The 22,500-nt window shown below is 61.5% G+C and overlaps 4 protein-coding genes across 4 annotated transcripts; 1 reads left to right on the top strand and 3 right to left on the bottom strand.

The window, feature by feature from the left end:
- Positions 1-3,642, bottom strand: RRP8 (ribosomal RNA processing 8). The gene is made up of 6 exons (XM_077926793.1): positions 3,155-3,642; positions 2,317-2,782; positions 2,039-2,168; positions 1,658-1,764; positions 305-401; positions 1-192 (listed from the first exon to the last, which is right to left on the bottom strand). The coding sequence occupies exons 1-6, from the start codon at positions 3,486-3,488 to the stop codon at positions 67-69; spliced, it is 1,260 nt and encodes a 419-aa protein (XP_077782919.1). The 5' UTR covers positions 3,489-3,642; the 3' UTR covers positions 1-66.
- Positions 3,643-3,851: 209 nt separating this feature from the next.
- On the top strand, positions 3,852-10,419 carry ILK (integrin linked kinase). The gene is made up of 13 exons (XM_028725499.2): positions 3,852-4,008; positions 4,497-4,593; positions 5,655-5,820; positions 6,028-6,123; positions 6,379-6,475; positions 7,096-7,179; positions 7,312-7,397; positions 7,473-7,582; positions 7,691-7,818; positions 8,226-8,347; positions 9,081-9,180; positions 9,674-9,804; positions 9,913-10,419. Exons 2-13 carry the CDS (start codon positions 4,505-4,507, stop codon positions 10,060-10,062), a joined length of 1,359 nt encoding a protein of 452 aa, XP_028581332.1. The 5' UTR covers positions 3,852-4,008; positions 4,497-4,504; the 3' UTR covers positions 10,063-10,419.
- Positions 10,420-12,383: 1,964 nt separating this feature from the next.
- On the bottom strand, positions 12,384-13,799 carry TAF10 (TATA-box binding protein associated factor 10). Its single transcript, XM_028725556.2, has 5 exons — positions 13,553-13,799; positions 13,077-13,345; positions 12,919-12,983; positions 12,661-12,775; positions 12,384-12,553 (listed from the first exon to the last, which is right to left on the bottom strand). Exons 1-5 carry the CDS (start codon positions 13,716-13,718, stop codon positions 12,464-12,466), a joined length of 705 nt encoding a protein of 234 aa, XP_028581389.2. The 5' UTR covers positions 13,719-13,799; the 3' UTR covers positions 12,384-12,463.
- A 483-nt stretch (positions 13,800-14,282) lies between these two features.
- Positions 14,283-22,248, bottom strand: TPP1 (tripeptidyl peptidase 1). Its single transcript, XM_028725492.2, has 13 exons — positions 22,098-22,248; positions 21,889-21,993; positions 21,033-21,172; positions 19,506-19,656; positions 19,285-19,406; positions 18,786-18,964; positions 18,433-18,631; positions 17,889-18,077; positions 17,005-17,077; positions 16,437-16,557; positions 15,910-16,068; positions 15,690-15,827; positions 14,283-15,516 (listed from the first exon to the last, which is right to left on the bottom strand). The coding sequence occupies exons 1-13, from the start codon at positions 22,115-22,117 to the stop codon at positions 15,379-15,381; spliced, it is 1,734 nt and encodes a 577-aa protein (XP_028581325.2). The 5' UTR covers positions 22,118-22,248; the 3' UTR covers positions 14,283-15,378.
- Between the last annotated feature and the right edge of the window lie 252 nt (positions 22,249-22,500).

Here is a 22,500-nt window from a genome sequence, read left to right as displayed (position 1 = left end):
TTCGAGAGAAAAGCGCTTTATTCAGAGCGAGGCGGCGGCCCAGAAGAAGCCCCGCCCCCCGTGGCGTCACCGCCGCTTGTAGAGGCAGGGGCGGAGCGCCAGGCCCGGAAGAGCCCCTTCGCCCCGCCCCTTCCGCTTCGCCGCTTCCGCCTTGCGCAGCTCGAAGGTGAAGAAGTGGCTGCCCGTCACGTCCTGCAAGGAGAGGAGAGGAGAGGCCATGCGGAGGCGCGCGCGGGCCGGAGGGGGACCTCGCGCGGCCCCGGGAGGGAGGAGGGGACCCCCAGCAGAGGGGGAGGAGACCTACCTTGCGGAGGAGCCGGAAGCCGAGCCGGGCCAGCGCCGCCACGAAGGCCCGCAGGTCCGGGAAGCGGCTGGCCACCTCGGCCACCAGGAGGGTCCCCCTGCGGGGAGGGAGAGACGGAGATCAGCCACCAGCCAGCAGGGGGGGGCGGGCAGAAAAGACTAACAGGGATGCTGAGTGAATCCTCCAGCAGCAGAAACATCCCCTGAGCAGGACACCCCCCCCCCCGTGTGTGTCAGGAGGGCACCTGCAGGACCCGGGAGGGGCTGGGAGAAGGCTTGGCCTGGGCCCCAAAGAGAGGGGCCCCAAATACTATAGGTCATTGTTTTTGCTGGTGCTTTGAATGGTTACCAATCATGTAATCAGGGAACACTTGTGTATTTTATTATTGCATTTCACGTCAGGAAACCTCAGAGGATGCCTCAGAAGCAGCCCCTTCCCACCTTCAGAAATTTAAAATGTCTGTTTTACAGTATTTCATATCCTGTAACCCACCCAGAGTATTTACAGTATTTCATGTCCTGTAACCCACCCAGATGGGCCGGATACAAGCAATAAAATTATTATTATTATTACTATTATTATTCCCAATGACCCAGAGCTGCTGCCTCTGATCCTGTGGCGGACATGTAGCCACTGAGAGCCTTCCTTCTCTCTCCAGGGCTTCAGACCCAGGGGTCCTTCTCTGAGCTCTGCCTGGAGCTGCCATGGGTGGGTGTGAGTGGGTGAACCCAAGACTTCTGCCTGGGAAGTCTCCACTCCCACCAAAGCTCTTCCTGACCAGAGAGTCACATCCTTCTCCTCGCGACTTGTTTTCAAAGGCAATTGATGCCGAGGACTGATTTTAAAGGATGCAAGCAAACTTTAGATCAGGGGGGCTTCATGCATATTTTCAGGACTGTTTTGATACTGAAATAGAAAATACATAAATAGTGGTATTTTCAATATTCAAGTTAGTTATGCTGAAATTTTGCTACTAAACAGATTTGGTTGATTCACTGCCTCAAGGCTCTTTGCAACCATCATTACTTCATTGCCTAAATATTAATAAATGTATATTAACATAATCCTTTATTTTAGTAATATCTTTTGTTTAAGCTGTTGTTATTTCAGTTTTCTGTACAACGCTTAAAAATATTCTAACTATATCTCTATTAATATTTTAATATTTCTGACTAGAAAACCCAGTCAGAGTATTATTTTTATTACTAAGCAGCATAGGTATTAAATATCACCATCCCCATATGACAGCCATAGGTTTTGACTGAGCTGGCAGTGCCCTGATCAGCCATTTCACGTGTCCCCCTCACTGCCACAGCCCCTCCCATGCCAGTGAGCCCAGGACCCCACAATTACCCAACTCGTAGCACACGGTTGGCCTCTTCCAAGATCTCCTGCAGGTTAGTACCCATCAGTGCCAGGCAGAACACAGCCACGTCAACAGATTCATCATCCAGGGGGACCTGCACAGAGGGAGCAAAAAGAGGGAGGCGCAATCGGAAAACCATGTGTGTGAGGTAGTCATAGAATCATGGAGCTGGGAGGTACACCCAAGGGCCATCTAGTCTGACCCCCTGGAATGTAGGAATCACACTCAATGCAGCCCTGGCACGTGGCTGTCCAAGCTCTGCTTAAAAGCCTCCAGTGAGGCAAAGCCCACCTGCATAGGCTCTTCACACAGCTGTTCCCAAGCCTGGAGAAGGCAGGTGCTGTGAGGAGGCCCTCCCCCCAACGTACCTGGGCCATGTCGCAGACAATGACTCGGGGGTCCAGAGCCACCAGGTCAAAACAGTGGACTTTGTTCCGCACGCTGCGTGCCAGCATGCAGTCCCCGCAACCGAAATCTGCCACCACGAATGATGCTGGTCTGTGAGGGGAGGGCAAAGTTAGACCGTGCACCCATCCTGTCAAACACTTCTATACGTTAACCATGACATTGCAACACGTGCAGATGTTTGCTTAACCAGCACATGTTGAAGGGGGAGAGCTGGCCAATCCCCCCCCCCCATCGTTACCTCTGACGCAGGTAGCGCACAAAGCGCTGCACAGGGTTTTCAGGCCACTGGGCCACCTGCCGGGCAAAGCCCCGGTGATACACTGCCAAGGCCTCAGGGTCCTCCTGGAAGAGCTGGACCGCCTGCTGGCTGGAGGATGTGTAGAGCTGCTGGTTGATGAAGCGGAAGCGCGCGGACTCCAGCCGCTCCTCCATGCGCAGCCGCAGGGATGCTGCCCTTTCGCTGAGAAGTTCCTGGCCTGCTGGATCTTCCTGGCTGCTGGGGGGCTCCTCTGCTGCTGCGGGGACTGCAGGGGGCTCCTCTTGGCCCTGCCCTGCCTTGAACCTGTTCTGGCGACGCTTGTTCTTCTGGCGGTTCTTCCACTGTCTCCTGGTCAGCCGCTGCCTTGGCTCCTCCTCTGGGTCCTTTGCCCCAGCGCTCCTCTGCTTGCTGCTGGGCTCAGGGTCTCCGCCTCCAGCTGCCTTGTCTGGACAGGGCAAGGACAGAGGTGCTTAGCCCTGGGCTCCATCGCCCCTCCCCCCCCGGCCCAGATGATCTCTCTAGTCCAGGGCTCTGTGCACTGACTGCTGGTGGCAAGAACCCTCTGGGGTTTCAGGCAGAGGGACCAGCCCCCCCCACACACACCTGGAGAGGCCCCCAGGGACTGAGATGATGGGAAATCCACAGCAAAGGAGCATAGCCGCCGAGAGTCCCGCGAGAAGGCAGCTTGCCGCTTGCCGCCACCCGAACCCTCCTGCAGGTATACAACCCAGCCTAACCCCCCTGGCCCGCCTTTGCACACCGGGCAATTCTCTCGGCCACAGCCAAGCGGGCAGGGCAGGGGCACCGCAGGCATCACCTGCTCGGGGCGCCGGCTCCTCCTTCCGGGCCGGGAGGCGCTGCTGCTGCGACTGCGGAGCTCCGGGGGGCGACCCCGCCTGCGGCCCCTTCCTGGCGCGCTTCCTCTCCGGCTGCTGCTCGGCCTCCGAGTCCGACGCGCTGCTGCCTCGGCCGGAGGAGGAGGACGGGGAGGGCGGGCGCGGCGCCGAGCTCTGCAGGCGGCGCAGGGTGGCCAGGAGACGCCGGCGCTGGGCGGGGCTGGGCGGGGGGCGGCCCCCAGAGGGACTCGCCTCGGCCCGCGGGCCCGGCAGCGCCAGCTCCGCCGCCTCGCCCCACGGGGCTTCCTCGAACATCCTCCCGGGGGAAAGAGGCAGCAGCAGCAGCAGCAGCAGCAGCAGCAGCCCAGGCGCTCACGCTGGCGGAAGTTCCGGGTCTCCGGGCGGCACTCTAGACTGAGACCACCTCGCCGCCAGAGCCGCGCGCGGGCTCCCCCTGCCGCCCGGAGGCCGCCCCAGCAAGCGGCGCTGGAGGAAGGGGCGCCCTCGGAGGGAGGCGGCGGAGAGAGACCCCCGTGCCTGGGGCGCGCCCGGGCGGGCTGGGGGAGCAGAGTCCGCCCTCGGGGGCCTGTCTGGGACGGAGGCGGGGCGCCCGGGACCCCCGGCCCTGGCCGGGCTTTGCAGCGCCGCCTGGTGGCGCCCGTGGCCGCTGCTGCGGAGCCTCTGCTGCCGGGCGGGGCGGGAGCGGCGGGGCCGTCGGAGGGGAGCCGAGGCCGGGAGGGGGCGGTCTCCGGCGGGAGCCGCCCGAGGGAGCGGCGGGGAGGAGCCGAGCCGACGGGACGCGCCACACACGGAGCCGCCGCCGCGATCGGGCACGGTAAAGGGGACGGCGAGACGGGGATCGCCCGGGGTCGGGGTGGGGCAGCCCGGCCGCTCGCCTCGCAGCAGCCCCGGCCACGCCCGTCCGTCGCTGCCCTTGCCCGGCGGGGGCCCGGGAGGGCGGCTTCCCCTCGGGGCGGCCGCTCCCGCTCTCTTGCCCCGGGACCCTGGGGGGCATCGCGCCCCGCTCCGCTCCGAGGAAGCGGCTCTCCCGGCCGGGCGCTGCGGCTCTGCTGCGGAAGGGCGGCGTCGGGGGGCTCCTGCCCGGATCTAGAGCCCAGATTCTCGGCTCCAGAGCAGGACGTCGGGGCGGCTGCCTATCGCCCTCTTCCCGCCCTGAATCGGGACCGCTCGGGACCGTTACTCGGGGCGGGAGGGGTGCAGCTGCCCGGGACGCCCGAGCAGCGGGGGCCAGCCGGGTTGCGGGGCGAGGGGGCTCATCGCGGCTCCGACCGCTGGCTGACCCTCCCCGCCCTCCTTTGGCAGGAGGGACCATGGACGACATCTTCACCCAGTGCCGGGAGGGCAACGCCGTGGCCGTGCGCCTCTGGCTGGACAACACGGAGAACGACCTCAACCAGGGGTGAGTGGGGAGCGGGAGGGAGGGAGGGAGCAGCCCCAGACCCCCTGTCCGCCCCCCGAGCCGCCTTCGTCCTGCATTTCGTCCCCTTGGCTGGAAAGGACAGGAAATGACCGCAGCTCCGAAACACGCCGGCAGGAATTCTGATGCCGGAGCTGGCGGGGCGGGGGGGAGCCTGGATGGCAGAGCAGGTGGCAGGAGTCCAGAAGCACCAGCCCAGCCCTGAGGGGAGGAGGGCAGTGAGGGGGGCTGCCCAGTCTCCCCTCATTTCAGCCTTGCTGTGGAGGAGCCCTGGGGTGGGGGTCAGAGTGTGGGGGTGGGTCAGGTGAGGGCTGCCCGTCAAAGGAAGAAGCCCCTTGCCCAAGCAGCCAGCCTCCTTCCCTGGGGGCAGGCGGCTTGAAACGGGGGCTGTGCAACGACCCCCAAATCCCTCTAGGGAGTCCAGGGTCAGGCAAATGGGTGGCTTCATTCTCCTCTGGTCCTGAACTTGTTCCTAGTCCTCTGAAGCAGCCACAGCCACCCCCCCTCCACACAGTCTGGTCCCCAAGGCTTGAAGGGATTTGGGGGTGGCAGGAAGGGTGGGTGGGTGGGGTCTGTGATGCCGGCCAGGATCCCCTTCTGATCTGTTCTACAGGGGAGGCAGACTCTTCTTCCTCGGAGCTTCTTAAGTTGAGGTTGGGCAGCCATCTGTCAAGGATGCTTAGCTGAGATCCCTGCCTTGCAGGGGCCGGACTAGGCGACCCTTTGATTTCCGGGCCAGTGGTTGCTTTTCTCCCCTGGGATGCTCCCATCTGCTTGGCCCCCTCGCTGCTGTCCCGGCTGGGACCTGGGGGCTGCCCCGTCTTCCTGGCTCAGATCTCCTTTTAAGGCCTGGTCTTCCTCTTCTCCTGGGCTTGGCTCAAGAAGAGTGAGCTCAGGGAGGGAGGAGGGATTCCTGCGCTCCCAGACTCTCTGGCGCCCCCAGCCCTGACCAGGTGCCCCGGGACCCCTGGAGCTCTGCCCCCTGGCCAGGCTGGCCCCTCTCCTGCCCTGGGCACTGAACAGGCCCCTCTCCCTCCCTGCAGCGATGACCACGGCTTCAGTCCCCTGCACTGGGCCTGCCGCGAGGGCCGCTCCAGCGTGGTCGACATGCTGGTCATGCGAGGGGCGCGCATCAACGTCATGAACCGGGGGGACGACACCCCGCTGCACCTGGCTGCCAGCCATGGCCACCGGGACATTGTCCAGAAGGTAGGGGGGACCCCACAGGGAGGGGGCTGCCCAAGGCTCCCGGTCGTCCCCACCCCCTGCTAGGGCGCCCCCTGCAGGGAGAGGGAAGAGGGTGGGCGTCTGGCGCATCTCCCTCCCCCGGGGGGTGGGTGAATTTCACTTTGTGGGGGGTCTTTTGGAGTGGGATTTCCTTCCCCAGCCCACCCTCTGTCTTCTTGCCCTGCTCAGCTGATCCAGTTCAAGGCCGACATCAACGCGGTGAACGAGCACGGGAACGCCCCCCTCCACTACGCCTGCTTTTGGGCCCAGGAGCAGGTGGCTGAGGTGAGGGCTGCTTTGGCAGAGGCACCTGGGGCTGCCGGGTCTCTTCCTGCTGCAGTGGCAACCTTCGTGCTCTGTTCAAGCAAATTCATATACCCCCAATTCACACAATTTAAAACTAAATGAAAGCCCCCTAATAGGAGGGCAGTGGTGACCTGTGGGGAGTGGGGCTGGTGGAAGACCTGGTGCCCCGTGGGGAGGGGGGCTGGGCAAGAAGGGCTGCTGTGGGAAGACGGTCTCACCCTCCCCGTCCTTCAGGACCTGGTGGCCAGCGGGGCTCTCGTCAGCATCTGCAACAAATATGGGGAGACACCCCTGGACAAGGCCAAGGCGCCCCTGCGGGACTCCCTGAAAGGTGAGCGCGGCTCCTGCCCACCCTGCCTCCTTAAGCCCCCCCCCCCCTGCTCAGCGGCTGCCTTCAGCTACTTCCCCCCTTTGTTTCGGGTCAGACTAGTTGTTGTTGTTTAGTCGTGTCCGACTCTTCGAGACCCCATGGACCAGAACACGCCAGGCACTCCTGTCTTCCACTGCCTATCGCAGTTTGGTCAGACTCAGCCTTTGGGTCAGACCACATTTGTTAATTTGTTTAGAGCGTTTGTACACACTTGTTCAGCCAAGATATCTCCCCGAGTGCATTATATGACCTGGCGGCTTCTCCAGCCGGCCTGATCTCTGCCTCTTGGCCCCCCTCCTTCTGCCTCTGATTCTGGATCCCGGCTGACTAGACCCTGCTACCTCTTCCCTCACCTCCTCTTCCCAGTCTCCTGCCTCTGACCACTCCTCACGTCTCACCCCTGAGGGCTCTGGTCCTTCTTCCCTTGGGTTCCCCGGCTGCTTCCTGCCACCCTTCCTCTGCACCCCCTCCTGCTTCCTGGCCCTGCCTGTTCAGTGAGTCTCCAGGCGCTGGGGGGGGGGCTCTTTCCACCCCCTTTCCACCTGCGCAACATCCCTGTTTTCTCTCCCCACCCCCTCCAGAGCGAGCAGAGAAGTTGGGCCAGAGCCTCACGCGCATCCCCTTCAAGGACACCTTCTGGAAGGGCACAACACGGACGAGACCTCGTAAGAGAGCTGCAGGAAGGGGGAGACCTGGGAGCCGGGGGGGGGGGCAGAGGGGACTCTCCTTGCCCAGTGGGTTGGGCAGTGGGGGGTTCCTTCTGCAGGCTGCGCCTGAATGATGGTCTCCTCTTTTAGGCAATGGGACTTTGAACAAGCTGGCTGGCATCGACTTCCGGCAGCTGACCCTGGGACACAAGCTCAACGAGAACCAGTCTGGAGAGGTGGGGGCCGCTCCTTTCCCCTCACCCCCCCGTCTCCTTTGCCCACTCCCCTCTGACCTTCCGCCTTCTCCACAGCTCTGGGAAGGGCGCTGGCAGGGAAACGGCATCGTCATCAAAGTGCTCAAGCCCCGAGACTGGACGACCCGCAAGAGCCGCGACTTCAATGAGGAGTACCCCAAGCTCAGGTGGGTGGGAGGGGGGTCCCGTGGGGCTGCCCCTGCCTGCCTGCCCACGTGAGCGCAGGCGGTGGGTGGGTGGGCTGCTTCCTCCACTCGCCTCCTTTCCCTTCGCAGGATCTTCTCCCACCCCAACGTGCTGCCGGTCCTGGGCGCCTGCCAGTCCCCTCCTGCTCCGCACCCCATCACCCTCACCCACTGGATGCCCTACGGCTCCCTCTACAACGTGCTCCACGAAGGCACCAGTGAGTCTTGCTTCCCATACCTCGCCCTGCTTCCAAGGGGCACCCCAGGGGGTGTGGAAAGGGATCCCAGGGATCTAGCCCCCCCCCCCGGGCAACGCCGGAATCCTTTGCTCTCTCTCTAGCTCTCGGGAGGGAACAGAGCGCTTTCTGGCTGCCTTTACCTCTTTCCAGGCCTAAAGTGCGTAGATGGCCAGAGCCAGAAAGGGTTGGGGGGCCAGAGTGGCCCCTGCCCAAGAGCCTCATGCCATTCTTGCACTGTGGCCCCTGGCTTGGGCAGCCTGAATCACAGGCAGCCCTTGGAAGCCCTCCCCACCCTTCCAGACAGCGCTCAGGAGCAAGCGCTGACCCCAGCAGAGGCAGGCTCCCCCCCCATATTTGCCCACCCCCTGCTCTCTCTCCCCCTGCAGACTTTGTGGTGGACCAGACGCAGGCCGTGAAGTTTGCTCTGGACGTGGCCCGGGGAATGGCCTTCCTACACACCCTGGAGCCCCTCATCCCGCGCCACTATCTCAACAGCCGCAGCATCATGGTGCGTGGGGGCCCTTTCTGGGGTTCAGTGGGCGGGTGGGGTCTCGAGGACAGTGTTTCCCAACCGGTGTTCCGCGGCACACTAGTGTGCCGCGAGACGTTGCCTGGTGTGCCGTGGGAGGGAGGCGGGCGAGTCGGGCGGCGAGAGGCGGGGCGGCGGCGGTGAGGATCCGCGTCGAGCCGGGGGCGGCTCCGCGGTGGTGGTGCCGAGGTTTCTCTCTCCATTCTCCCCTCACACACACACACAGGAAATAACACAGGATCAGCTGACAGGACCCGGCCAATGGGGCGGCGGCAGGGCAGCGCGCGCAAAAGGGAGTAGCGCGAGACAGCGGACGAGGAGGAGGCCGGCATGTCCGGGCAGCAGCAGCAACAGCAGCAGCAGCAACTCCCGGCGACGGCTCCTCAAGCCCCGGGCAACCCTACTCCCTCACCGGCCTCGGCCGCCCTCCTGCTCCACCTGCCGCCGCCTCCCCTGCCGCCGCCGGCCACCTCGGCCCCGCCGCCGCCCCCTCCTCCGCCCGCTATCGCCGCCACCACCACAACAGCCGCCGCCGCTTCAGCTGGGCCCATGCCTGCCGGGAGCGGCGGCGGCAGCGTTGACGTCACGGGGCTGTAATGGTGGTGTGCCTCAAGATTTTTTTCATCAAACAAGTGTGCCTTTGCCCAAAAAAGGTTGGGAAACACTGCTCTAGGAGGCTGAGCTCCCCGTTGTGTCCTCCCTCCCCCCACAGATCGATGAAGACATGACGGCCCGGATCAGCATGGCAGACGTCAAGTTCTCCTTCCAGTGCCCTGGCAGGATGTATGCGCCAGCCTGGGTGGCGCCGGAAGGTGAGTGGCGCCCTGGCCTCCGCTGAGATCCGAAGACGAGCCTGCTGGATCGGGCCAAGGGGGGTGCGCCCCCTGGCCGACCAGATGCCCCTCAGGGGAGCCCACCAGCAGGATTCAAGCGCCAGAGCCAGTCTCCCCTCCTGCGACTGCGGGGGCAGAGCAGTCACTGCACTAAGAGCTGTTCCACAGATCTCCCTCCCCCCCCCCGAACTTGTCATCTTTTCTGGCTCTTATCCTTAGTTTCATTATATTTTATTGCTCAATGCAGAAGAATACCTCAAACTGAAAAGCACTCCCGGGGGGGGGGGCGTTCCTGCGAGTGCCTCCGACCACTTTGCCACACTGCCCTCCTCTGGCCAGCAGCAGTCGGGGCTGACCCCTAAGCCCCCCTGGGCTTGCCCGGGGAGCCGAGTGCAGGCAGAGCAGCTGCCCTGCTGGGGAGGGGTCCCCCTTCCAGCCCCTGCGTGTCTGCAGCCCCTCTTTGCTCCCGCAGCTCTGCAGAAGAAGGCAGAGGAGATCAACCGCCGCTCGGCTGACATGTGGAGCTTCGCCGTTCTGCTGTGGGAGCTGGTGACGCGGGAAGTGCCCTTTGCTGACCTCTCCAACATGGAGATTGGCATGAAGGTGAGGAAGGGGCAGCAGGGCAGGACCCCCACCCCCCACCCTGGCCGGGTTGGACTAGGCGACCCTTGGGGCCCCATCTGAGGTTGTTCTTCCTCCTCCTCCTCCCAGGTCGCCCTGGAGGGGCTGCGGCCCACCATCCCCCCAGGCATCTCCCCCCACATCTGCAAGCTGATGAAGATCTGCATGAACGAGGACCCAGCCAAGCGCCCCAAATTTGACATGATCGTCCCCATCCTGGAGAAGATGCAGGAGAAGTGAGGGGGGTGTGTGCTCTGCAGCCCCCCCAACCTGCCCACAAGTGCCTTGGGGAGGCGCTGTTGACAGGAAGCGCCACTTCCTCTTGAAACAAAACGGTACAGAAGGAGCCACCGCCTTGCCCCCCTCCCCTTTCGGGGCAGCTCTATTTGGGGGGGGTCCCTGCTGTAAGCTGCCCTGGCCTTTAAGCTCCCCCAGCAATGCTGCGCTGCCTTCCTCAGTGCCCCGTCCCCTCAGCGCGCATCAGCAACGTCGCCTCGCACTCGGAGCCCACCGCCTGCCTCTGCGCTGCACGGTTTTTATCTTTTCTATGCAGGCCCCGGCCCAAGCCAGAGGGCTCAAAATAAAGTTATTAAAGGAGACAGTGGTCACTGCAGCCTTTGTGGGGTGAGGGGGACAGAGCCCGCTGCCCCAGCTTCCCTGGTGGGCCTCGGCTGAAGAGGACAGTTGCCCCAGTCCCTCCTGCCATTGCCACCCTCTCCCCCGGGAGCCTGGTCCATCTCCAACATACGACAGTCTACTGTGGGGAGGTGGCTGTATTGGGGTTCTCATGCCCAGCACATGTGGGTGCTTTGAGCAGGATCAGGCCGCTGCTCCTAGCAGCTCTGCAGCTGCTCCAGCACCAGAGGCAACGTGCCTCTGGGCTCCCCGGCTGTGGTGGGTGAGATAGGCCTCTCGCCGGAGCCAGCAGCACGCTTGTGGTTTTCCTTCTAGAGTAAGTTTCCCTTCTCCACAAGTAATCTCCTCCACACACCTTCTCGGTGGAGAGACAGAAGGAGAAAACCAAATGACCCATTGGAATGGGAGAAAGCAGAAGAGATGCAATGGGTGCGGCCGGGGGGTGTTCTCATGGGCATCAACTGAGGCCACCCTCTGCGAGCTGCAATGCCCATCGCCATGTTGCAGCGCTTGAGTTACTGCGTGGTTGGTGGCCGTGGTCACAGGACAGGGGAGGCTCTGAGGCAGCTGCTGAGTCACGCAGAGCCACTTGGCTGCATGCGGGGGGGGGGGGGGGCTGTTTCGCACAGCTCCATGCCCTCCTGAAGCGTTTTTGCCTAGTGGAAAAAACTGCCAACTGTGACCGTGCCTGACTGGACAGAGAGGGACTTTGTGTGTGAGTTTTGGAGGGCCTGGACTGTCGCCTACCATAGAAGGGTAGGAGGCGCACCTGCTGCCCAACGGACCACTGCCATCCCATTGCCCCAAAGTCCCCCTTCTCCAATAGAATGGTTCAAAACCTGTGGGGCACTGGAAGATCACTACAGCAAATCCAGATGATGGGGGGAGTTTGACCTTCCAGAGGCCAGTTCCCTCTGGTTTCCCCAGCCCAGCATAAGTAACCAAAGAGAAAAGCTGCTGCAGCTGGAGCAACTGAACCCCTGACCCTGGAGCAGTCAAGCTTTCCACCCACCTCCTCCCTGCAATTCCTAGCTCTTTTGCTCCTGGATCAGGGCCAAGCGGGCCCACCAAGTCCAGCAAATTGTTCTCTTGGGGGCCAGCCAGATTTCCCCACAGGGAACAAGCAAGCAGCACCCAGGCACCAGAGCCCATCTCCCCTGGTGTGGCTTCCTGCAAGTGGCCTTCAGAAGCCTCGCTGACCTTGGCTTCCCCACACATCACAGGCAATGCTGGACGAGCTTCGCTGTCCAGGAACATCACTGCCCTAGTGCCAACAAGACGGAGGAGGGAGGCCCTGCCCAGGCCATTCCCATTCTCTGGAGCACGCGCAGAGGGCAACTAAGATGACCTGTTAGGTATGCTGAGCCTGGAGAAGTGAAGACTCACAGGAATCATAGACTCTTACGAGCTGGAAGGGATCCCAAGGGCCATCTCAAAGAGAACAACAACTACCAGACTTTTAGAAGACATCTGAAAACAGCCCTGTGTAGGGAAGCTTTTAATGTTTGATGTATTTTCGTATTTTATTGGAAGCCACCCAGAGTGGCTGGGGAAGCCCAGCCAGATGGGCAGAGTATAAATAATAATGTCAGAAAGTTTTTTTGAATGTTTAGTCGGAACCTCCTTTCTTGAGACTCCTGCACTGCAGCTGGGTTGGACTAGATGACCCTCGGGGTGTCTTCCAACTCTAAGAGTCTATTAAATACCACTGCCTTTGCCTTTACCTTCCACCTGCACCACAGGAAATGCTGGATGAACTTCCTTGGGTGTCCCAGGAATGTCATGCCCAGGCCAGCCAGAGACATCTTCATTATCCCCCCAGGTGTTCTGGCACACCTTTGCTTCAAATACACCCCCCCCATCTTTTACCAGAGCTGCTCCCCTCCTCCTCCGATGCAGAAGGAGCGACAGGCAGGGCAGGGAGCTCAAGAAAGGGAGAACTTTAATGGTACAGCAGCCAAGAGGAAAGAGAAGCAGTCCAAGAGCGAATCCAGTGGTCGGGCAGCTAAGTGAAGTAGTGGGGCTTCTTGACGTTGATGCCGTACTCGGAGAGCGCGGGCGCAAGGTCCTCCATGGTGAGGGTGTACTTCTTGTCCTGCAGTGGGGGAGAGGGAGGGGCGTCAGCAGGGCCTCCCTCCTGGGCACCTCAAGGGAGAGTTCTGGAAGGGCCCCCTGTGAGGGGGGGGCATTGGGGGACCTCACCTTGCTCTTGTTTCGGGAGCTGCCAGAGGCCGTCCCCTTCATCTTGCAGTGCTGCAGAGCGTCGTTGGCAATGTCGGAGATGAACTTCTGGGCGGCCAAGGAGATCAGGCGGATGCTGGAAGGGGAAATCAGAGGAGGGATGAGGGGAGGGGCGGGTGAGCCCTAGGATGGGTCCCGAAGAGCCACACGGGGCCCCTAGAGGAAGGGGCAGTCTATCTGTCCTGGGGACGTGGTCTCTCCCCCCACAGCTCCACTTACATGCGCGGATCGGAAGCTTCGAAGCCAGCGCGGTTCAGGTAGTAGCCTGTGACGGCATCTGGGATCTGGAAGGGAAGCACGAGGAGGGCGGTTCAAGAGGGAGATGCCACCAGGGGCCGGCGAGGCTGCCGGGGGCCGGGCGGGGAAGGGGGCCTCACCGTGGGCGTGTAATCCTCCAGCTGCAGCAGGAAGTCAACCAGCGGGGCGCTGGAGGCGGGAGAGGAGGCCGGGGCGGCGGAGGCCGCCGAGGAGGAGGAGGCGGCGGCGAGGGCGGCAGGCTTTGAGTCCCCGTTGGCGGCTGCTCCAGGCGGCGCGAAGATCCCGTTGGGCACCGAGGGCGCCGCCTCCGCGGGATGCGCCAGCAGTGAGGAGGAGGAGGAAGAGGAGGAGGAAGAAGAAGAGGAGGAAGAAGAGGAGGAGGAGGCACCTGCGGGGAGAGAGAGGGATTTAGAGAGGGACCCTGGGCGAAGGTCCCCTCCCCCCACTGCCCTCCCCTCCATCTCCCCCCACTGCCCCTCCCCTCTCCCCCCTGCCCTCCCCTCCCCCCACTGCCCCTCCCCTCCCCCCACTGCCCCTCCCCTCCCCCCACTGCCCCCCCACCTCCCGCCCCTTCCCCCCCCCCCATCTCTCTCACCGGCCCCTCCGGCTCCGGCCACGGCCGCCACGAGCCCCGGGCTGCCCTTGGCGCTGTCTCCCCCGGCGGCGGGGAGGGGGACGGGGACGGCCGGGCTGAGGTCGGGCTCCAAGCCGCCTCCTCCTCCTCCGCCGCCTCCGCCTCCGCTTCCCCCGATGGCGCTCATGGAGTCCCCGGCCAGCAGCGTCGCTCCGAGCGGCGTCTGCGCAGGCGCCGCGAGCCCAGCCGAGAGGGAGGGGAAGAGGGTCCCGGAAGTGGAGGGGCGGGGCCTGAGCGGCGGCCGCCGCTTCCTTTTCCGGGCCGATCTTCTACGGCCTCCACGCAGACGCCACTTCCGCCCTCCTGTCCGGGGCGGGGCGGGGGGCGGCCGAGTTGGGCTGCGGAACTCCCGGCCACCAGAGAGGCAGCAGCAGCGGCGGCGCCCAAGGCGGAGTGGGCCAATCCCCGGAGGAGGAGGAGGAGGAGGAGGAGGAGGAGCGGGCTCTCGGTCGGGCTCCGCTGGCCGGGATGGGGGGGACGGGGCCCTTTGGGCTGAGCCGGGGGCGCGCCTGCGCTGCTGCTCACGGGGCGGGACTCGAGCAGCGTGGGGAAGAACGGAAGGGGTCCCGACCCCCCCCCTTCCGGGTTCAGTCCCCTCCGGCAGCAACTGCAGGTGGGCCTGGGCGAGCCGAGGCTGAGTTTGAGAGACGCGCCCAGCCCAAGCCAGAAATCATACACCACAGGACAGCCCTGACGGGGACAAGTCTCCAGAGTCTTGATTTATTGCTCTGCTTTTGCATTCACACCCATGAACCCGAGACACCACAAATCTGTTGTTTTAAAAAAAAGAAATCACAACCATAAGTACCGGTAATTGTATTTAGAATTATCAAAGCTGAATATATAAATCCATTATTGGAGGAAGAATATCCGTGTTTCCACATTAAATGCTCTAGTGCAAATTAGGGGGTGGGAGTGGGGAAAGAAGTGCTGCCTCCATTGACCTTGGAGCAGGAGGGAAAGAAGGGGGGGGGGGGCTGCCTGGCAAAGATTTCCAGGCAATGGAGGCACTGAACTGGGCTCCCTCCACCCAAAAATCCCCCAACCTGCAAACGGTGCCCAAGTAGTGCTGGCAAAGCAGTTCCTGCAGGTGGGACAGGATCGGGACCAGGACCCAAGCAAGGCCTTCTGCTTAGGGAGCAGCTGTGGCCTAGAGGAGAGGGACTGAGCTGGCGTTGCATTTTGTGGGCCCCCCATGAGTGGGTCCGGGAGACACAGCGCCAACAGAGGGAGGGCAACCCCCATCCTCACTCCAATGAGGTAGTTTCCAGTTGGAGCTTGTGAAGAACTGATCAAGAGCATTTGGCTATGGAGTTCAGTTTCCTAGAGGCAGGACTTCATCCTGAGAGTATGGGGAGGGGGGGGTACATCACACCTTTAAGTGCAGAAAGGCACACTCTGTGACCCCTCCCCCTACCTGATTTGCCAGCAATGGGACTTCTCTTGTGTTGCTGTAGATGCACAGTTCTCACATTTGCTAAGAGAAACACCACAACCCTTTGCACGTCAAGGTATTTCACACGCAAAACACAATTTAGACTGTTAGCTTTTAGTTGCACCTTCTCCTCCCGACGTACCACTATAGATTTACAGAGATGAATGTTTGCATATTTCTGCTTTCACTGTTAGGCCAATGCACACTTTTTGGTCCTGCAGTGGAGGCGGGGGGAGGCCCTCTGAAATGCCCCCTGCCTCCATCTTGCAGCCTGCGATTCCCAACCCACACAGCTCCCCCCGGCTGTTGAGTGGCCAAGCGCCATGGATGTCTGCAAGTGTGATGTGGCCGCCTAGCCCAGCAGGGCAGACAGGAGCTCTGGGTAGTTTGGCGTCCCCCAGCCGGTGACGGGATCCCAGGAAGGAGCTGCGCAGAATCCTTGGCCCTGCACAGTTTCATCTAGACACGAGTAGTGGCAGCCCGTGGTCACCTGAGAGGAGGAGAGGGGAAGAGTGTGTCGTCAGGCAGAGCAGCCCCAGAAAAAGACCCCCCCCTTTGCCCCATGTGGCAATGCTGCTGTGTTGTGTGCACACACACCGCTGGGCAAAGCCAAGGACCAAACTGCTTCAGCAGGATGCGGCCCCAGCCCCTTCCCACACTCACGTCATAGAGGGCAGTGCTGTTCCCCTTCTCCTGGAGCCGGTAGAGGGCGGGGTTGAGGAAGCCCAGGGGGGACTGCCCTCGCTGGAGGCGCCGGTCGTTGATCAGAGCTATGATGCCCCCCACCACAGGAGTCGAGGCCTGTCGGGGGAGAAGAGGCAGAGTGAGGCCCAGCACCCCAGACGGCCCTGCCCAGGAGCGGGCACCAGGCGGGCAGCCTCACCGAGGTGCCGGAGACCCAGGGCATGGGGATGCGGTTGGAGACCACCCAGTAGTTGTCGGAGAGAGCGGCCAGGTCTGGGTAGGCTCTGCCCGTCTTGTTGTAGTAGCTGGACGGTGGCAGCTTGGAGGTCGTGCTCAGGAACCGCTTCACAGCTGTTGTCTGTTGAGGGAGAGACGAGAAGAGGAAGGAGGCAGCACTGAGACGGGTCCTGGGCGAGGGATCCCAAGTCCCACCCGCCTGGGAGGATCTTTCATTTCTGGACTCTCGGGGGGGGGGGGCTTGGCAGCCCTTCAGGGTGAGCTCCTGCGCTTCAAAATTCACCTCTTCACCACAGTAAAAGCCATTTATGCAAATGTTCACAACTTTAAAGAAGGCTTGTGGCAAGGAGTTCCATAGTGGATCATGGGGAACCCCAAAGGGCCCAGGAGCTGCAGACTGAAATCTGCCATGATGGGTCAACAGATACATGACTCTGCCGGAGCCAGCAGGGAGCCCCGATGGCAGCTTGCGAGTGGCATGGGACTCACCTGGTACTTTGGCATCGGGAAGACATTGCTGAAGCCTCCCCCGCTGATGGAGTCCGTGACCTCGGCACTGACCAGGAAGGGGTGCTGGAACGACGTCCCCCCCACTGTGGTCACGTATGGGCTGTGGGCACAGCAAGGCAAGGCGTCACAAAGGCACCGGCAGACCAACGGGTTCCAGCCTCCCAGGATGTCTGCCAAGACAGGCAGCCCTCCAGCAGCTCCCAGCGAGGTTGAGGGTGGCAGAACGCAGCCCCCCTCCCCAAGAAGATTCTGCTTCCGTCAAAGGGCAGCTGGCAGAAGGAGGGCTCCCCTGCCAAGCCACAGGCCTAACCCAGTAAGGCTGCAGATTTGAGACCTAGTATCTGCTACAGAATCCCTGCATTTTGGAAAAGACGCAAGTGGCTCACTGCCCTGGTTTCAGAGAAGGGCTTGGAAAGACAAGCGCATGTCTGCATAATGCTCAGGGGGGGGGGGATGCGGAAGGGCCAGGCCTCTGTGAGTGGATCTGGGTCAAGCCCCACCTTCGCCAGCCCCACCTGCCCCTCGCGGCGCCTTCCTCTCCTCTCACCTGGAGGCTGGGAAGCTGGGCCGGAAGGTGTGCTTCCCTCCGTGGACTGACCGACAACCTGCTCCAGAGTCACCTGCAGGGAAAGGGCAGCCAAAGACCTGGCCAGTTGGGGGCGGCACTTGCAAGCCACTTTCCCTCCCTCCCCAAACATGCTGACCTCCCCCCCCCCCCCCCCCCGGCTCTATCCTTTCAGGCACACCATGGAAACTGCTTTAGCCGCCTGGGCAACCTGCTTTATCGGCAGCAACCTGAATTTTATTGCCTTTTTGAAATGTTGCTGCTACACTATTTTATTGCCATTACTGTTTTATTCTGTACCATTGATTCTATGTTTGATGTTTTTAATTATACGTTTGGAAAACTGCCTTGCAATTGTTTTTGAAATTAACCAGTGAAGTAAAAATACTGCAGATTAATACATTTTATAGTAAATGTACCAAAGCAGCCTACAACACAACATTAAGGGATGTTTAAGCAATACTATGTATTAAAATAAGAAACCCTGAAAGCGCTTTAACACACAATATAAATCACAGCCTAACACCACCAGCTTGCCAAGGAGGACAATAAAATGTCCCAAGTCAACATAAATCTTGCCCCTGCCTTCCTCCCACAATACAAGGCAGGCAGACCCACCACTGAGAAGATCTTCTGACAGGAGGAGATGTTCACCCAGCCAACAAAGTGATAGCCAGATGCATCTCCCTCCTTGGAGTGGATTTCAAAGGCAGGTGCCACAACCAAGAAGGCCCTGCCCCTCACAGGCTTCCCTTGACGGCACAGTGGCAGAGCAGGAGGAACATGGAGGCCAAAGTGCCCTCAGAGACAGTTTTGTGTTTCGAGGGAGGGGAGCCAAAGGGTTCAGGCTGCCTGCCTCCACCAACCTGAGGCAAAGAGGATGCTCATGCCTCGCGCGGCTGCCTTCATGAACTCCACGTTGACCCGCTCCATGTACGCCCGGGACAGGCTGTCCTCGTCGTCGCCGTAGCTGACCGTGTGCACCCAGGGCAGGGCAGACATGTTGCTGAGCACAAGCAGCCACTGCAGGAAGGGCTCCTGGCTCTCATGCCTCCCTGGGGAGGCGAGGGGAGAAGGAATATCAGCAGAGCCCACGGGGAGCCGACAGGGAGAGGTGGGGGGCAAGCCAGCCCCCGAGACCCCCTCCTGCCTCCAAAACGTCTGCCTCATCCTGGAACGGGTGGCAGGGAGAGGGCGCAGAGCCCGCCAGCCTCCCAGCATCTTCCAGTATAGCACTCAGCCCCAACTGGTCCCAGGATGAGGGTGGCGCAGAGAAAGCAGCCACATCACAGGGGGTCCCTGCCCCACCCCGCTTCCCAGGTCCCCTGGGAGAGGCAAGAGAGAGGTTGGAGCCCTTCCCGGGGGGGGGGGGGGATAGGAAGACAGGGAGCCAAGTGTGCTGGTCAGTACCACCGTTGCTGAAGACCCAGGTGGAGATGTTGGCCCCGGAGCTCATGATGTACTCCACGTCCAGGCTGGCTTCCAGGCCGGCCTTGCCCCAGCCCTGGTGCCCAACCACCTGGTCCACGCGCAGATGGTGCGGGAAGCTCTTCCCAAAGAGACCCATGAACTCTGCCAGGTCCGCTTGGTGGAAGTACTGCTCCAGGAACTGGAGGGGAAGGAGAAGAGGCAGGCGTGGGGCACCCAGACCCAGCACACCTCCTTGCCAGGGGCACCCCTGAGGGCGGCTGGGCTGAGAGCAGCTGGCCCCAGGACACTGAGGGAACGGAGAGGCTGTCGGGGGGGGACGCCCCCCCAGTTACCTGGGCACAGGCCTGGCTGTTGTTGCGGGAGCTGCCCACGTCCTTGTCAGTCAGGTTGTACCTCTGGCGGATCACAGCCGGCGTCACCCCCAGGTGAAAGGTGGAGAGCAGCGCTTTCCCGGCAGTCCAGGCCCTACTCACTGCCTTCCTCTCGGCAGGGAAGCGGTGAAGACCCCCCACTGAGAATTGGAAGGAGGAGGAGAATAAGCAGAGGGTGCAGTTATCCTGGGGCAGAAGGAAGGGGGCACCTAAAGCAGACTTTGCTCAGCCCAAGGCTAACCAGGGGCGGGGGAGAGATCTGCTCAGTCATGCCCACCCTCCCTTCATCACCACCCACTTCTTGGCAGGGTAAAGAGAAGGTCAGCTCTCCCACTCCTATGGTGGGAAGATATTTGCCTATTTCCAGGGCTAGACACTCTCCCCTGGCAGTCTGGGCTCATGCACACGAGGGACAGAGCGTCCCCTGCTGCCGCTCCCCGTTTCCCCAAGGCTTCCGTACCAAAATCCAGGTGCTCCGCCAGCTCCTCTGCTAAGGTGTAGGCAAAGGGAGACCTCACGACGCTTCGCTCCCCATTGACGTAGCGCTGGAACTGGGCCCCCGGGAGGAGCTGCTCTGCCATGCTGCATGGAGAAGCCTCGGGTCAGGGTCAGCTGTGGGGGGAGCTCAGGGTGCCTTCTGTGCCGTCCCCTTGCCCCAAGAGCCCCCGCGTCCCAACTCACCCGGCTGGCACCTGGCACTGCAAGAAGTCCTTGGTGCCCACGTCTGTGCAGTCCCAGATCCCGTGAGCCTCCAGCCACTTGCGAACGGCATTCAGCGTCTGCGGGGAGGGGGCGACCAGGGCCTGCACCTCCGCCAGAGACAGGAACCGGCCTGCGAGACAAAGGGGAGCGTGGAGGGAGGGAAGGAGACTTCTGGTGGCCCACCTACCTCAGAGGGTCCCAGGGGTCTCCCTCCACCCCCCGACTGCCAGGGGAGCTGGGCAGCCAAGCAGGGGCACAGTCTTCCATCGCTGGTTGCCGGCGGCTGATCGGTCTGCCCACTTCCTGTTGAAGATGCCACTTCTGGTCCCCCTTGACTGACAGGCTTCCCCTGAGAGCCATGGGAGCAGCAGCAGCAGCAGCAGCCTAGGAATGGGGCTGAGAGCTCTGCTAGGGACTCCTAGGCTAGCCAACTGCCCCCTCTCAGGAGAAAGAGTTCCCTCAGGACACAGGAAAACCACCAAGATGGTCCTGTGGTGTAAAGACGTCCTTGGAGTTGGGAGAGGAAATCTGCCTGCCTGCCTCCCACAAACCCTACGAGCTGCTCCTCCCAGGGAGCCACCAGAGCGCCAAAGATTGTGCAAGAGAAGCTGAGCAGGAAGTCCTTGCGGCTGCAATCCTTGCACACAGGACCATGTCCCGCTGCGCTCGGTAGGACTCACTGCCTGGGAGACATTCCGAGGGCTGCCAGCCTCGGCTGCAAGGGAGCCCAGGAACAGTATGTGCCTACCTTAGAACAGTGTTGTAAGGAGAAACCAGAGGCCTTTCTCCTGGGCATGGTTGGCCAATTGATGTCAAAAAGAGATAGGACGTTTTTTATGTATGCTACTACAGCAGCAAGGGTTCTTATAGCAAAGTATTGGAAGACACAAGAACTACCCACATTGGAAGAATGGCAGATGAAGGTGATTGACTACATGGGACTGGCCGAGATGACAGGCAGAATCCGTGACCAAGGAAAAGAGACTGTGGAGAATGATTGGAAGAACTTTAAAATGTATCTTAAGAATTGTTGTAAAATTAACGAGTGCTAAAATGTCAAGGGTACAGGAAAAAGAGGATTACAGCTGTAAACGACTTTTATGTAAGAGAGAAGGAGATAAAAAATGAGTAATCAGTTAAATTAAGTGAGGACTTGCTGAAGAAATGTTGAAACAGAGATGCAGAAAGGGGAGGTATGGGGAAGTCGGAGAAGCAAGAGTTATGAAAAGAAGGTTTTGAAATTATACGTGTTTATGTGTTTGTTTGTTTGTGTATTGTGTAATGTATTGTCTTTATTATGTGTTGGAAAATTAATAAAAATTATTTTTTTTAAAAAAATTAAAAAAAAGAACAGTGTTGTGAGGAGAAGCCTGTGCAGTCCGCCAAGGACACGTGAAACGTGCCCCTGAGCCACAAGGGGGCCGCTCTCCTGGCTGTGCTGAGAGATCAGGGAAGCCCCAGCAGGAGGGGCAGAAGTGGGGGGCAGAGAGAGAAGGGGGGCATTACCATACTCTGGAGAGTCTGGAGAGGAGACTCGCTGCACCAGCTCCTCCAGGCGCCCCACATTCTGCTGCCGGAGGGCGAAGGTCAGGCTCAGCGCCTCCGAGGCAGCCACTCGACCCAGACAGCTCCATCCCTCCGGGATCCTGGGAAAGAGACACGGCTGTCACAGGTGGCACCAAGCTGGCAGAGAGTGTGGGCAGCTGAGGCAAGAGCAGTGCCCAAGTCTGGCAGCGCCAGCCAAATCCAGCTTTTCCCCCAGAGGAACCGGGAATTAACACCCTGCACCCATTTCACAGAAAAGGAGGCTCCTTAAACAGATGGATGGGGATCCAGCAAGCTCCGCTGGCAAGGCCAAAGGAAGAAGAAGAGATTGGATTTGATATCCCTCTTTATCACTACCCGAAGGAGTCTCCAAGCGGCTCACATTCTCCTCTCCCTTCCTCCCCACAACAAACACTCTGTGAGGTGAGTGGGGCTGAGAGACTTCAGAGAAGTGTGACTGGCCCAAGGTCACCCAGCAGCTGCAGGTGGAGGAGCAGGGAATCGAACCCGGTTCCCCAGATTACGAGTCCACCACTCTGAACCACTACACCAACCAGACCCACCTCCCAATAATCATAGCATTAGTATTGATAGCCCCCCCATCTGGGGGCGGGTCCTTCCTGCCAGCTGCCCCCAACCTCCTCCGGGCCGACGGGCGCTTGGGGTCCGCGGCTGCCCACCTCCGCCTCCTTCGCGGGAGCCGGGCGGCGAGCAAGCCCCGAGGGGCCCAAGCGCCCGTCGCTCGCCGCGCTCGTCCTGCTGCCCCGACGGCGCCCTCCGCCCCAGGCCCGGCCGGGGCCCCGCTGCGGCCGCTTACTGGAAAAGCTGGTCCGGCTCCGGAGCCCACCCGAAGGCGGCGGCGGCGTCGGCGGCGTCCAAGCGGAGCAAGGCGGGCAGCTGGAGCAGCGCCAGCAGGAGGCACCTGCGCGGGAGAAACGGGGGGGGTGTCAGGCCGCGGAGCGGGAAGCGTCTGCCGGGGGGGGCTTCCCCCTTCCCCCCTTCCCCGCGCCCCCCGCGCCCCGGTACCGGCAGTCCAGCAGCCCCATCGCAGCGCAGCCCGTCTCTCGAGGCAGGAGCCCAGAACTGAGTCACGTGAGAAGCTGCCCGTCACATGATTGCGGGGGGGGGGGAGAGACATCCAGATCACGTGGCTCGCCCGCTGGGCTGCTTTGAGCTGGCTGCACTCTGTGCGTGCTCAGAGGCTGCACTCTGGCCGCCGGAACCGACGCCGGGGCGGGCGAGAGGGGCGCCTGTGGACCCCCGATGGATGCTCCCCCAAGCCTCGCCCGGTGGGACGCGAGGACAGGGCTCGTGAAAAAGAAAGGGAAGCGCGAAATGTTCGGAGGGGCTTTCCAGGAAATCTGCCCGTCGGGAAAGGAATAAATCCGGGTGAGAGCTGGGGCGCCTTTTCTGTCCGGGGGCTGCGCTG

This window comes from Podarcis muralis, chromosome 4 (genome assembly GCF_964188315.1).
Source record: "Podarcis muralis chromosome 4, rPodMur119.hap1.1, whole genome shotgun sequence".
NCBI classification, from domain to species: domain Eukaryota; kingdom Metazoa; phylum Chordata; class Lepidosauria; order Squamata; family Lacertidae; genus Podarcis; species Podarcis muralis.
Note: the sequence above shows the minus strand (reverse complement) of the source record. Positions and strands in the feature narration are given on the sequence as shown.

Bases quoted from the DNA above. Each gene is read 5' to 3' on its own strand.
- RRP8 (XM_077926793.1), bottom strand. From the start codon at position 3,488: ATGTTCGAGGAAGCCCCGTGGGGCGAGGCGGCGGAGCTGGCGCTGCCG. The intron at 2,169-2,316 runs GTAACGATGGGG...CTCCCCTCACAG, and splicing joins GTGCGCTACCTGCGTCAGAG to ACCAGCATCATTCGTGGTGG. The intron at 402-1,657 runs GTAATTGTGGGG...CCCTCCCCGCAG, and splicing joins AACCGTGTGCTACGAGTTGG to GGGGACCCTCCTGGTGGCCG.
- ILK (XM_028725499.2), top strand. From the start codon at position 4,505: ATGGACGACATCTTCACCCAGTGCCGGGAGGGCAACGCCGTGGCCGTG. The intron at 6,476-7,095 runs GTGAGCGCGGCT...CACCCCCTCCAG, and splicing joins CCTGCGGGACTCCCTGAAAG to AGCGAGCAGAGAAGTTGGGC. The intron at 7,819-8,225 runs GTGAGTCTTGCT...CTCCCCCTGCAG, and splicing joins CGTGCTCCACGAAGGCACCA to ACTTTGTGGTGGACCAGACG.
- TAF10 (XM_028725556.2), bottom strand. From the start codon at position 13,718: ATGAGCGCCATCGGGGGAAGCGGAGGCGGAGGCGGCGGAGGAGGAGGA. The intron at 12,984-13,076 runs GTGAGGCCCCCT...CTTCCCTTCCAG, and splicing joins TGGAGGATTACACGCCCACG to ATCCCAGATGCCGTCACAGG. The intron at 12,776-12,918 runs GTAAGTGGAGCT...TTCCCCTTCCAG, and splicing joins GAAGCTTCCGATCCGCGCAT to CATCCGCCTGATCTCCTTGG.
- TPP1 (XM_028725492.2), bottom strand. From the start codon at position 22,117: ATGGGGCTGCTGGACTGCCG. The intron at 21,994-22,097 runs GTACCGGGGCGC...TCTCCCGCGCAG, and splicing joins ATGGGGCTGCTGGACTGCCG to GTGCCTCCTGCTGGCGCTGC. The intron at 21,173-21,888 runs GTAAGCGGCCGC...TCTCTTTCCCAG, and splicing joins GAGCCGGACCAGCTTTTCCA to GATCCCGGAGGGATGGAGCT.